Raw genomic sequence first — 13,271 nt, forward strand, 5'->3', positions numbered from 1 at the left:
CTGCTGTAGTACCCCTGAGCAAGGTACTTACCCTAAACTACTTTAAAAAAAAAAAAAAAAAGTTACCCAACTCTATAACTTAGTAAATAATTGTAGGTAGTTTAATAATAATGTTAAACGAATTTATTAAATGTAAATGCCAGTAGACACAAGTAGTTCATAAGTACAATTAGCAGTACTGTCAAATGTACTCAGTGGAGTTATGCCGAATGGTAGAAGTACACGCGCCACCTCATGTACAGTACGAACGATGGCAATTTTCTGTATAGTAAATGTACAACAGCTCGAGTTACAAGTGGTCGAAAGCGGGTTTTGTGTTTTGGCTGGTTTATTCCGTCACTTCCGGTCTTCGTCACTTCCGGTTATGGTCGGACATACCCGGAGGGGTGCATTACAATTAGCCGGATAACTAATTAATAAACGAACGTCTTCGTGAAAGTCGCCTTCTAGCTGCTATTGTGAATGGATCGGTCGGATTTTTTAGACGCTGTTCTCTTGTCCGCCGTCAGACGGGACTTTTGTGCACAGTTGTCTGCGTGGGTAATAGATTTTATGTAGGAGTCGGTGTTTTGAGCAGCGCTCCGTCACGGCTGTCGTGTCGGCGGCGACGGCGCGGTGTTCCGCTTCGGTTCGTGACAGCGGCTCGTGCCCGTTTGTGACCGTTACTGTGTCCGGTCTGACTCTTTGTTTGTTCTGAGCCGGTTTACTTTAAAGGGTCCGGCTGTCTTGTTGGATTATCCATCGGTCACTCGTCGCCGAGCCCGTGGCTGTACGAGCCGCAGTGCACACCGGCGATACGGCCACACCGCGCCGGACTGTTAGGCAACTAGTTTAACAACATAACCAGATCACCAGCCCGTCCTCCACTAGCTGTTTGTCGTCCATGCGACCAAGTCAGTGGCTGCACAACTGACTGATTGATTGGTTTACTGCTGGGATGAGTGGCAGTTCCATATGTTAGGTTTATTAAAATGTGTTTCAGTTAGGTAGGTAATAGTTTGTGTGCTTTCCATTTCACAACCTTGTCATCCAGTCCACGATGTGGTGCGTAGGGTTTTTCACTGTAATTTAGCGTAGTTCCATATTTCCTGTACTTCAGAGCTTTTCCCCGTGCACTCAATGCCATGCGTGCGTTTTACATATAGAAAGTCACTTTAGCAGCCTCCCACTGCCACTGGACTCTGACAACTACTTCTGTGTGTGTGTGTGTGTGTGTGTGTGTGTGTGTGTATGTGTGGGGGGGTTTATATAAATTAATACATTTTTTGGAGAATCCATTGGGAACTCAATAACAGGTAAGTTTTCCATATCTTCCTATCTTGATGAATAGTCCTTCAGGTGTCTGGCACGATCACCTTCCTCACGTGTTGTTTATTTCACGACCATATGCATGTGCGGCTTTATGCTGGCCTCAGTAATTTGTGCTCAAGCCGATACGCTATTCCGCTAACGCTTCTGTTTTGTGCTCTGAGTACGGTGTGCTTCTTTCAGTGTGTGCCCTAAAAGAGGTCTGAAATTGTAAAGCCACTCATTGCACATCAGGATGCTTATGCAGTGTTGTACGCTGACGTAAAAGATGTTGCTAGTGCTGTGTTTTTGCTTTAGGCTGGAGGGTGATGTTTGTTTGAGAGTCCTTCTGCTTTCTTTCCCTCTGCAGTGGAAGATGAACGGCCTGTCTGTGAGCGAGCTGTGCTGCCTGTTCTGTTGCCCCCCGTGCCCTAGCCGCATTGCTGCCAAGCTTGCCTTCTTGCCCCCTGAGCCCACATATGCCCTTTTGCCAGATCTGGAAACGGGCTCAGTGCCCGCGAGTGGAGTGGCAGCTTCGGGTCTGCGGTCGCGAGGTGGCGGTGGAGGCAGCGGCGGAGGTGGCGGCGGAGGGGTTGGTGGGGGCGGTGGTGCCACTGGCGATGGCAGGTGGAAGCTCCACTTAACTGAACGGGCAGAGTTCCAGTACTCCCAAAGAGAGCTCGATGCCACCGAGGTGTTCTTGACCCGCTCCAGTCGTGGCAACAGAGTTTGCTGCATGTATATACGTTGTGCTCCCAGTGCCAGGTTAGTGGGACTGCTGGTTTTCAGGGGGGGATGTTAGCATTGATGCAAAGACTTTTTTTAGTTATTTAAATTTTCTCCTTGTGCTCTTCATAAATGCCTTTGATATATTCAGTTTCACATTGCATTGCTGGTGTGGACTGACAGGTGCTTTTATTAGGCAACAGAAATTAGGCAGCATAGTAATTATATGTAATACATAATTTTTAAAATGTACAGTACTTCAAAAAGTTTCTGCTCATGGCATTCATTGTCAAGCCTACATAGAATACATCCAGTTGCTTCTCACATTTTCATTAAATCATTTACCTGATGTTTTTCTCCAAAGCAACTTACAGTATCAAGCCATTTTTCTATACTTGTGTATTTATTTTTAACTATAAGTATTATTGCAATATATTATTAATTACCCATTTACTGGAGCAATTTTGGATAAGTTCCTTCTTCAAGAGTATTACAGCTCGATATGGGATTCGAACCTGCAACCTTTGTGCTCGAAGGCAGTGGCTCCAATCACTACATTACCAGCATTGTTTGTTTTGACATTTTAATGATTAAAAAAAAAAAAAAAAGGCCTGGCTGCAGCTATTTGTGTAATGTATACTGGTACATATGGTGGTATGTGACAAATTGACTGACTGTGCTCAAGAGTCATGTTTCTACTTCCAAATCTCTCCTCCTGCTGACGTAATGTACTTTTTATATTGCTCTCAGAGATCTATGTCACTTTGGAGAAGTGTTTGCTAAACGAATAAATGAAATGAAGTAACACCCCCTGAGGTTTAAAAATAAGCATACAATATGTTTTTAGATTTTAGTGATTCAGGTGTTTGCATGTATACAGTCCTTTTATTTACATTGTAAGGTTCTGAATTTTGAGAGGGGGGGCATGGTGGCGCAGCGGGTTGGACCAAGTCCTGCTTTCCGGTGGGTCTAGGGTTCGAGTCCTGCTTGGGGTGCCTTGTGATGGACTGGCGTCCCGTCCTGGGTGTATCCCCTCCCCCTCTAGCCTTACGCCCTGTGTTGCCGGGATAGGCTCCAGCTCCCCGCGACCCCGCATGGGACAAGTGGTTCAGACGGATGTGTATGTGGTTCTGAATTTCTTGCAGCACTGTGTTGGAGCAAGTAGCATTGATGCTTCACAGTGTGTTGGTGGTGTAAGAGAACATGGGTTTGATCCCTTCTCATTCTGTGTGGAGTTCGCAAGTCCCTGTGTCTGCATAAGTTTCCTACCGGTGGTCAAGTTTTTTTTTTTTTTTTTTTCTTTTTTCAGCAGTTCAAAGGTATACGGTTAAGGTATTTTGGTGACCCTAAATTGCCTGTAGTGAGTGACTGTGTGTGTGGCTACCCTGCAATGGATTAGGGTCCCAATCAGGGTTTACCCAACTCAGCCTTGCACCCAGTGCTTCTGAGATGTGCTCTGGATCACTGCCACCCCACTCAGGAAAAGCAGTTATTGAAATGACATGGATGGTTCCAGATTTCTGGGTTCCTGTTTAATGTGTGTGTTTTATGTTTTGACCTCAAGATGTGCTTTTCTGAAATTTTTGAAATAAGAAACATTTGTTCTTAATGGTTTTTTTTTTTAAACTTTCAAAACCCATGATTGCTACATTTTCCTGTAGAACGTGCTCCAAGGTTCAAATTTAAAGTACCAAAGGATTCATTTACAGTACAGTTTTTTTTACATGTAAAACAAGTGTATTGTGTGTCTATAGATTTTGGCTCATTATGCCACTACAATTTAAATCATAGGTTGTGAGTTAAAATACCATACAGCTTCTATGCTGTTCCCTAAAGCAAGGCAGTTAATTCTCCCACCCCTCCCCCTTTTACAATGTTATAAATGTAAGGGGGTGCGGCGGGCTTGGCCTGGTCTCACTCTCTAGCGGGTCTATGGTTCAAGTCTTGCTTGGGGTGCCTTGCGATGGACTGGCGTCCTGTCCTGGGTGCGTCTCCTCCCCCTCCGGCCCTACGCCCTGTGTTGCTAGGTTAGGCTCCGGTTTGCCGCAACCCCGCCTAGGACAAGCAGCTTCAGACAGTGTCTGTGGGTTATAAATGTAGAGATGAAAAGTTTTATAAATTCAGATTTCAAGGATGTATTTTTCTGTAAAGCCAGTACTGGTTATCATCCTGTTCTGCCTTTTGTTTCTGTCCAGATTCACAGTCCTCTTCTCTCATGGCAACGCGGTGGACCTCGGTCAGATGAGCAGTTTCTACATCGGTCTGGGCACGCGCATCAATTGCAACATATTCTCTTACGACTACTCTGGTTATGGCGTCAGCACAGGGAAGCCCTCTGAGAAAAATCTGTATGCAGACGTTGACGCCGCTTGGCAGGCACTGCGATCACGGTACTGTTCCAGAACTGATATGACACGTTTTGCCTCTTTCCACCACTAAACTTCTTTTTCTCATTATTACATTTTTTCTTGATATTGGAAAGCTCACAATTGTGAATTTTTATGCGCTATATGTTTGCCTGTGATAGTTTTGTCATGTTTTATACTGATCAGATTCCTTTAAATTGAACAGTTCTATGAGAATGAAAAATACAATTTGAAAATAATTTCATTTAAATCTGTATTATTATATTGGTAGGTCATTTATATTTTGTCACAAGCACATTTATGTATACAGTATATTGTGAGATGGACTGGATTTGGAGTGCTTTGTGTTTTAAAATTATGACTGTTTTAGACTTCAAGTATTTGTAGAGTTTAATATCTCGATAGAAAATGTGTTAAATAATGTAAGTAAATATAAAGACTGGTAAAATTGTGGGCAGGGTTGATTTTTCAGCATTTTTACGTAATATGAACTGGTTTGATTTGTGACAGTAAATTTCTTAGACTAAATGTATTATTCTCAGTGTGGAGCAAGCATAGGTAGAAGATGAGTCTTCAAATAAGAACACCTGCAAGTATCTTTCTAATAGTCTCTTCTGCTGTTCTTTTGTGGTTTAGGTATGGCATTAGCCCAGAAAACATAATATTATATGGCCAGAGCATCGGCACGGTTCCCACAGTGGACTTAGCATCACGGTACGAGTGCGCAGCTGTGGTTCTGCACTCCCCCCTGACGTCTGGTATGCGCGTGGCCTTCCCTGACACCAGAAAAACCTACTGCTTCGATGCCTTCCCTAAGTGAGTGCCACCAGACTTTCATAGCTCTCTGCCTTTCGTCCCCCTTCTACTTTTATGCATTTTGTAGGTAACTGCAAAGGTAGACATTTCCAGCGTTGTATGAAAAATTCACTGTTTCTCACAGTAACTGTAAATAGACTAGATTGTTAGTCTGTTTTAGCAGACTGATTTGTCTTTCCTAGTAGATGTAGTGACATATTAGAGAAGAGCCAAGAGTAGATACTACCTATGTTTTTGAATGACCTCTTAATCAGTGACATGGCAAATGGTGATGTAGCAACGAAAGAAGTCGTTAAACAAATGACTGTATTAACTGGAATATTGTGTGTCACCGCTAGATTCTTTCACGTACCTACTAGGGGCTGCACGACTTCAGATTTTTTAAGTCGACAGTTATGTGATGAAAGTCGAGTTGACGTTGACTAATCGCTGATGACGGTCATGAATAAAAACACAGGAGAAGGGAATGCTTTGCAACAACCGACAATCTGCGTTCTTAAACTGAATGCATATGCATACAACAGAAAGCTCATACATAGGCTATATATGTGTGTGTATGTATAAAAAAGATAAAGTTGCTGATAAGGCAATTGAAACAGTCGAGTGCTTCGAGCCTGCCTAGGTAGCGTGATTATAGCAGACGGCGATGTTGAGCATGACGTCTACCAACGGGTCGGGAAAGCTGCGGGCAATTCGGCTATACTTGTCCATCGTATTACCAACAGCCACATACGCCAGTGAAATGTGGAAGAACACCGTGGAAAATAGCTCACAAGCTAGATGTGTTCTACCAGAGATGTCTTTGCAAAATCTTGCGAGTAATGTACCGGGATCGAGTCACCAACAAAGAAATCCTAACATGGACTGGCCCATGGCCGCTATCCGAGATGGTGTCAAAACGTCGGCTACAGCTGGCAGGACACGTGTTGTGAATGCCGGAACATCAGCACCCTTTAACAGCAATGACCTGGACACCATCAGAAGGATTGAGGAGAAGAGGCCAACCCAAAAAGACTTGGAGAAGCACCTTCAAGGGAGATTTGGCCCGGGAAGGCCTCCAACTTGCATATGCACAAAATATAGCCGCCAGTTGAAGTCATTGGAGAGCGCTTGCGGCCCAGTGTGCCCAGTTGCACAGGTGTCCCTAAGTAAGATGGGACATCGTAGCAGGGTTTTTTGTTTTAAAATTGAAAAACAAATTATGAATTAACTGTTTTAAACCCATTTTTTTGCCGAAAATGTAAAATATTTAAAATATGCCTCATTTATAGTTTCTTGTCTTATTTTTTGACTTTGAGTTATTTAGTGTTGTGGTATTCTTGAACAACCCGCATGTAAATGAATTGAAACCGTACATAATCCATCAGTGGCTTCATGGAACATGTTGGCTTCGCTCCGAGTTATTGATCATAAGTTAATATGGATTGCTAGCTGCTTTTCAAAAGCAGCAAGATTGTCGTCGTCTTACACTGTTAGGCTGCGCACAAGATCTTCGCCCATTCATTGTAGAACAACCCCGTGCAGCACCATGTTGTACTAGATTGTCTGTGATCTCTAAAGGTGTTGCTCTAGTTTGTGTCATATTTATCATTTGCACAAATGGCTCCAGAGTGGACGTTTTTTCCGAAGAAAAGACCGCCAGTGAAACTCACTTTTATGTTCTAGGTTAGGCTACTTGTTAGACATTTACTTATTTAGCAGACACTTTTCTCCAAAGCGACTTCCAATGAACTCTATGTATGAAGTTTGTCATTTGCAGATCCTCTCCTGATCCCAGAAGACACATGAACGAAACATATGTTTACTTATCAGACATTTTTCCTCCAAAGCGACTTACAACGGAAACTATGTAACATTATCAGCCCACACACCTAATTCACCAAGGTGACTTACATTGCTAGATACACTACTTTCAATGGGTCACTCATCCATGCATCAGTGGAACACATTCTCTCTGTCACACACTAGGGGTGAACCTCAACAGCATGTCATGTCTTTGGACTGTGGGAGGAAACCCGCACAGACACAGGGAGAACGTCCAAACTCGACACAAACTGAGTGGGGATTGAACCTATGTCCTCTTGTACCACCCAGGCCCTGTGAGACCATAGTGTTACTTGCTGTGCCACCGTGCCTTTAGATTGGAAATATTGTGCACTTTAGGGCATTCATCATATTTGGTACTGTGAGATTTTGAGTTCTATACTTCGAATGATTAAAAGAGAAAATGAAGTTATTTTTTGTGTGTGTGCTCAGAAACAATAAAAAGCAGTTTTTCTAATTTTTCTGGTAAATTCCTAAATTTAATTTTTAAAACAAAAAATGAATGAAGGTATTGTACACGGACCGATTCCTCTGTTAGCGAATGCCTTTTTAGATGAGTGTGCATTGCGCTTATACTTCTGTTGTACTTCAGGACGGACTTGCATCTTTTGCAAGTGACAGTAGCCCAGGCTTCATCTTTAGTGAAGTATTTCCACACACTTGATGAACTGCTGCTTGTTTGCTGCGATGACCCACCAGGCTCCTCACCTGTTGTCTTCTCGGAGGCGTCCATGTTGTTAGTGTCGTCATCATGTGATCAGGGACTAGTCGACGTCAAGCTTAAAGTGTCATCGCGGAGCAGTAAAGTCAACAAATCGACTTGTCGACCAGTCTGTGCAACCCCTAGTACTAACTCCTATTTTTTGCCTTTTTCCTGGTCACAAAAGTGTTAATTTATATTACATTTATTCATCTCCCTGATACTTTTCTCCAAAGCAACTGCCAACATTCGGTTACAGTTAATGTTCAGGGTTCAGTTACAGAACTTAATGCTGTATGATTTCCAAATCTTGATGGTTTTTTTTTTTTTGTTTTTTTTTTTGCAATTTGTAGTAACTTCAGTATTTTAAATATTTAATTTTATTGTACTCTGTTGCTACAGAAAATGTTAACTGGATGCAGTGTTTTTCCACTGCTTTGGCTGCAACTTGAGAGGCTTGGAATATATAATTTTGTAGTAAGTGCATGTTAGTTATATACATTTTATATATATGAGCCAGATGGCCTCTTTCCATCTCTTTCAGCATTGAGAAGGTATCCAAGATCACATCACCAGTTCTGATTATCCACGGAACAGAGGATGAGGTGATTGACTTCTCACATGGGCTGGCCCTGTTTGAGCGCTGCCCGAAGGCTGTGGAGCCATTGTGGGTGGAGGGCGCTGGCCACAATGACATCGAACTGTACAGCCAGTACCTGGAGCGTCTGCGTCGCTTCATCAGCCAGGAGCTCGCAGCCCAGCATGCCTAAGCCCCCCGTGCCTATCCTTCTGTCTCTGCTGTGTGTGAGAGAGCACGCACACGTCTCTGTCTGTGGTTAGGCAGACCACATCTCCAGAACTCTGTGACTGAGTAGGTGCACACTTCCATTATATTGGTTCCAGACTGATTTGTGTCCTACTGGAATTTTTAAAAAAAAATTCCCCCCCCCCCTTAAGTGCATCTTTTTTGGCTTTACTCCTTACCTTATAATGACATAGCATAATGGCGCTATAAAGAATGAGTCCCATTTTAGCAGTGTCGTGGAGTCAGAGTCGTAAGCAGTTATTGGGTTACTAGAGCCAACACCCCAAAAATTAGAGGTATAAGTAAATTGCATGTAAATTAGAGGTGGGCTGTGTTTGCCAGATAAGTCGACACCCCCAAAATAATATGCAACTTTCGGCCGGTGCTGTGGAGTCGGAAGCACTTTGAAGGTTTTGTGTACAGACTCCACAGCCCTGCATTTTAGGTTCATATGATTTTTCTAGTCATATCAGCCTTGCTCTAAGCCCAGTTGGATTGTGATTATCCTGCAGTGTTTAGTGCCTAGACATGCCCAATACATGCATAATCTTTTTATTTTAAGAAACAAGTCTGGCACCAATATAGTCTCCCTTTCCCTGCCTTGTATGTGATCTCATCTCAAACTGTCTGTTCACCTTGGTGTACAGTGTTACAGCTCTAGCCATCAGCACACTGGAAGTCACCTCACCCTTCATGTCCTCTTCAGTGGGTTTTTTTGTTTATCCCATTTGAACTGGGGAGAGACACCATGCTGACACACTCTGAGTTGACCATTTTTCTGGATGGAGAGGGGCTGGTGATGACTGGTTTTGTCAGCCTTTTGCTAGATAGTTACCTGTTGTTCTGAGGGAGGATCTCCACACCTGTGGATGCTGGGATGGAGACCAGCAGCCACTGCTGTTAGTCTCTGAGTTATCCACATATGCATGTGTTCTTCTGTAAAATTTGTGGAAAAAAATAATGTAGAACACAAATGTCAGACAATTACCTGCATCATATGGATGCTAAAAGTCTGTTATTTTTATTGTCTGGTAACAACTTACTGAGTTTTTCTTCTTCCCCCCCCTTTACCAAAATTGTTTTTCAAAAGCCAAGAACAAAATGAAAGTACAGTAAAAGGCCAGCATAGATCACTCTCATTAGATTGGATATGTAACAAATATTAATATAACTTGCAGTTTGCCAGAAGCATTCATCGCAAACAGTGTGTTCAATTAACTCAATGTATTGCGAACAAAACCATTTTTTAAATAGTCCTGTTGCTCAGTTAAGCATTTACAAGAATGAAGTGTATGATTTTCATAGTTTTTATTACTCTGCAGAAATGCAGAAACATCCCTAGTGCATGTACACCTTTCTCATAAATACTGATGTATTAACTTTTCTCTCTGCATTTTATCTCTTTACGTAAAATTTCACCTCTGTGTTTTAACTTCTAAGCAGTGTACCTGTTTAAGTAATTTAATGGTAAATTATTTTTATAAGCACTGTACATACAGCAAATCAGAAGTTCTCTACTAGCTATCGTGGAGCAAAGGAATGGTGTGAAAAGGGAGAGCTGTAACTTGGAAGAGGCTATATACCACTGTCTGGCTGAAAAGTGAGTTCGGAGGAATTTTTAAATGAAATTTTGACACCAGGTGTGCCCCCACTGTAAATCTGCAGTTACTCTATTGTTGAGCATGTAATTATCCCTTGAGTGATGGTTAGGATTACTTTTTTTTTTTTAACGTAAGATGACATTTTAAGGTTAACTTATAAAACTGAGTAAGTTTACATAAATGGTGTCTGGATTTTTTTTTTTTTGATTCTATTATAAATTAACCACTCAATGCTGGATCACTAGATCAGCATCTGGCAAATGAATTAGTAGCCACCCCTCCTGTCTTGGATGCTGAGGGGCTGTCTTTATAGGAAGTTGTATTAAGTTTAATATGTTTGATTTAATACCATAATCCATGAACATTTTAAAGAGGCAGTTGTCTGAATGTTACCGAACTTGAATACTTCAAAATCTGTCATGTTTTCAGATGTACAGCTGAAGCATTCCAGAATGGCTTTGAATGGTATAAATGCTTAATTATTTGTAGTCTTTATAAGCATGGGCTTAGCGCTGTGTATCATAATTTGATACATTTTTAAAATTATTTTTAAATCTAACTTGAAGCTGACTTGTGTAGTCCATCTTCAGACCTCACAAGCCTGTTCTGATGTCTAACTGGCCAGCCTGTTTTGTACTGATACCTTGCTGCTAAAGATGAGGATCAAGGACATTTATTTGAAAAAATGAATGTCAAACAGTATTTCCCAGGCATTTTTGTGGGTCACATTTTTCACGTAGCCAGTGTTGTTTTTTTAATTTTATTTTTTGTTAGTTATATAAGTTGTGCAGGTGCTGTGTTTTGCATTCTAAAAAGAACACAACTCTATAATTTCCCTTGTTTGCGGTCTTTTTTTCCAATAGGTATTCATTTGGTTGTATTTGGTTTGAACATGAATTTTTTGCCTTATTTGGCTCTTAAATGTTTGCGATGAGCACATTTGTCAACGTTTTCCTGCTTATTTCAGCTTGTTTGACATGAAGGGTACCTAGTACTGGCTCTGAGTTCACCCACCTTTGGAATCTGGGCTGCACCTCATCCAGGTCGATTGAAAATACCTTGTGTCTCCCCAGTGTCCAGCATCACAAAGCAGTGGCTTGAGACTCTGCAGGAAGTGCTGCTGTGAAGTGTTCTGCCACCCTGCAAAAACATTGTTCTTCTGCTGTATGGTGTCACTAAATACCCTGAGCTTATGTTCTTTAGTGGGGCATAGAAACAGCTGGGAATATCAATATCCTTGATTTTTATTAATCTTTTTGACTTATGTAAAATATTTTTATGTTTTTTTATAGTTGGCTGGGCTCGAAGATTACAAAAGACAGCAGGTTTCTGCTCAAAAAGCAACAGAAGGTGTGACTCTTGTTTTTACTATTTGCATAAATCTTTTAGGGTTGTTTGAGTACAGAGTCCCATCTACCACTGGAGGATCAACAATGCTACTCAGAATTATCCTTAATTTGAATATTTAGCCTGTGGTGTACAGTTCATCCATAATGCCACAATGTAGTGAGTCTGACCTGGCCTGAGAATGCAACCACTTGAATACATGACAATGGTGAAGTGTTTTCATGCGTGTGTGCAAGGTGAAAGGGTGGAGAGGACTATACCTGGAATGACAGATAACTGTGTACTGTTGATGTGAGACCAATACACGTGTAGAGATTTTTTTTTTTTTCTTTATTTCCTCTCTCCCTTTAATAAACTGAAGTTGAGCTTTTTTTAATTGCTAAACATGTATGTAGTGTGTTGTGTTGGTTTTCTGCATAGGCTGGGGAAAGAAATTACGGGGTTGGGATTTCTCAGTTGTAATGTGTGCTGCTAGGTTATTTAAGGAATCCCCCCCACCCCCAGGTGAAAAAGATAAATGCATTAATAAAGTTATTTAATGGCATAAGTATAAGGTAAGCAATGCTTACTGTTGAATCAGTGCAGCACTGAGTTTTAGAGGCACTAGTTTCAACCTGGATTTAAATGTGAATCAGATTCCACTGTTGTATGTACATCTTTGGATGATAATGTTACTAATTCCTGGTCACATAAGACTGTACCAGCAACAGAACTTCACCCACAGGTCCAAGATTTTATCTGCCAAATAATACATATACATACAATTTTATAATTCTTTATAGCATCCATAAGGGTAATTCAGCTGCACTAATATTCACAGTGCCACAAATGTTTCCATTGTTACTCAGGCCAAATCTGATGTAAGACCTCATCTCAATGTATGAGATTTGCATATGGGAAGGGGTCATGATTATTTCTCATGATTAAAATTGTCAGGTTTCATCAAATACAGTGGACATATTAGCAATAAATGCATTTTATCCACTTCTAGGAAATGTCATACAATTCTTTTAATTGCTTCAAAAATCATGCTCATGCTGGCTGTTTTTTTTTTTTTTCCTTTTTTTTTCTGTCAAGCAAAGTTTCATCCATGGACTTTTCAAAAAAGCGTAACTTTTAGTGGGTGGAAAGAAATTTTTTGGGGAAAAAAATATGGAGATTTTAATTCAAAATTGAGATTGTCGGCAACACAATTCACAATTTTCTTTAGTTTTTCTTAAGATTAAAAAGTTACTAAGCCAGTGTAAGAGCCCTTTTCTGCTGGGAAAAGAAGTTGACAACATTATGAAGCCTTGTAAATCAAAGCAGGGTACATGCCATGTGAGATTATTTTATCCAGCTACAGCTGCTTTGGGACTGTAGCCAAACAAATACTTGAATTAATTTCTCACTAGCACACAAAAGGCTGTGTAAATGGCTGCTGTTTGTGTTTGTATGCACACAGGAACACATGCAGACTTTTTGGGAGAATACCAAATGAGATGTGCTTGTGTCTCATAAATTAAATCCAAGAATTAGTTTGTTAAATTATTGAAGTACAATCCCCAAGTTAGATCATATAGTCTTCTGTAGCGGTCTTAGAAAAGCAATGGCTGTGAGACTGCAAGACCCCAGCACCTTGTTCAACTCGTCACACAACTTTTGCCATTTAAATAGTATTACACAAAATATTTTTCATTTTAAGGATCTTCTGCACATTTCTGTAGTTTGAACACTGTCTCACTATCTACTGCTTGTCTGAAACTAGGGTCCTAGCAGTCTGGAGCCTTTCCCAAAAAGACGGCACCAGGCTGAGGAGA

General features: G+C 41.1%; 1 protein-coding gene across 2 annotated transcripts; it reads left to right on the top strand.

Annotated features, from left to right (window-relative positions):
- Positions 1–365: 365 nt before the first annotated feature.
- On the top strand, positions 366–12,409 carry abhd17ab (abhydrolase domain containing 17A, depalmitoylase b). Of its 2 annotated transcripts, XM_029255022.1 has the most exons (5): positions 366–1,295; positions 1,658–2,052; positions 4,209–4,403; positions 5,016–5,195; positions 8,264–12,409. In XM_029255022.1, the coding sequence occupies exons 2-5, from the start codon at positions 1,664–1,666 to the stop codon at positions 8,487–8,489; spliced, it is 990 nt and encodes a 329-aa protein (XP_029110855.1). In that variant the 5' UTR covers positions 366–1,295; positions 1,658–1,663; the 3' UTR covers positions 8,490–12,409. The 2 variants fall into 2 exon arrangements, with proteins under 2 accessions (XP_029110855.1, XP_029110854.1); XM_029255021.1 differs by lacking the exon at positions 366–1,295 and having other exon boundaries at positions 1,319–2,052.
- Positions 12,410–13,271: the final 862 nt, after the last annotated feature.

The sequence above is a fragment of the Scleropages formosus genome, chromosome 9 (genome assembly GCF_900964775.1).
Source record: "Scleropages formosus chromosome 9, fSclFor1.1, whole genome shotgun sequence".
Classification (NCBI taxonomy): Eukaryota; Metazoa; Chordata; class Actinopteri; order Osteoglossiformes; family Osteoglossidae; genus Scleropages; species Scleropages formosus.

Coding starts and splice junctions, on each gene's coding strand:
- abhd17ab (XM_029255021.1), top strand. CDS start 1,577: ATGTTGCTAGTGCTGTGTTTTTGCTTTAGGCTGGAGGGTGATGTTTGT. Junction 2,053..4,208: donor CGTTGTGCTCCCAGTGCCAG/GTTAGTGGGACT, acceptor GTTTCTGTCCAG/ATTCACAGTCCTCTTCTCTC. Junction 4,404..5,015: donor TGGCAGGCACTGCGATCACG/GTACTGTTCCAG, acceptor TTTGTGGTTTAG/GTATGGCATTAGCCCAGAAA.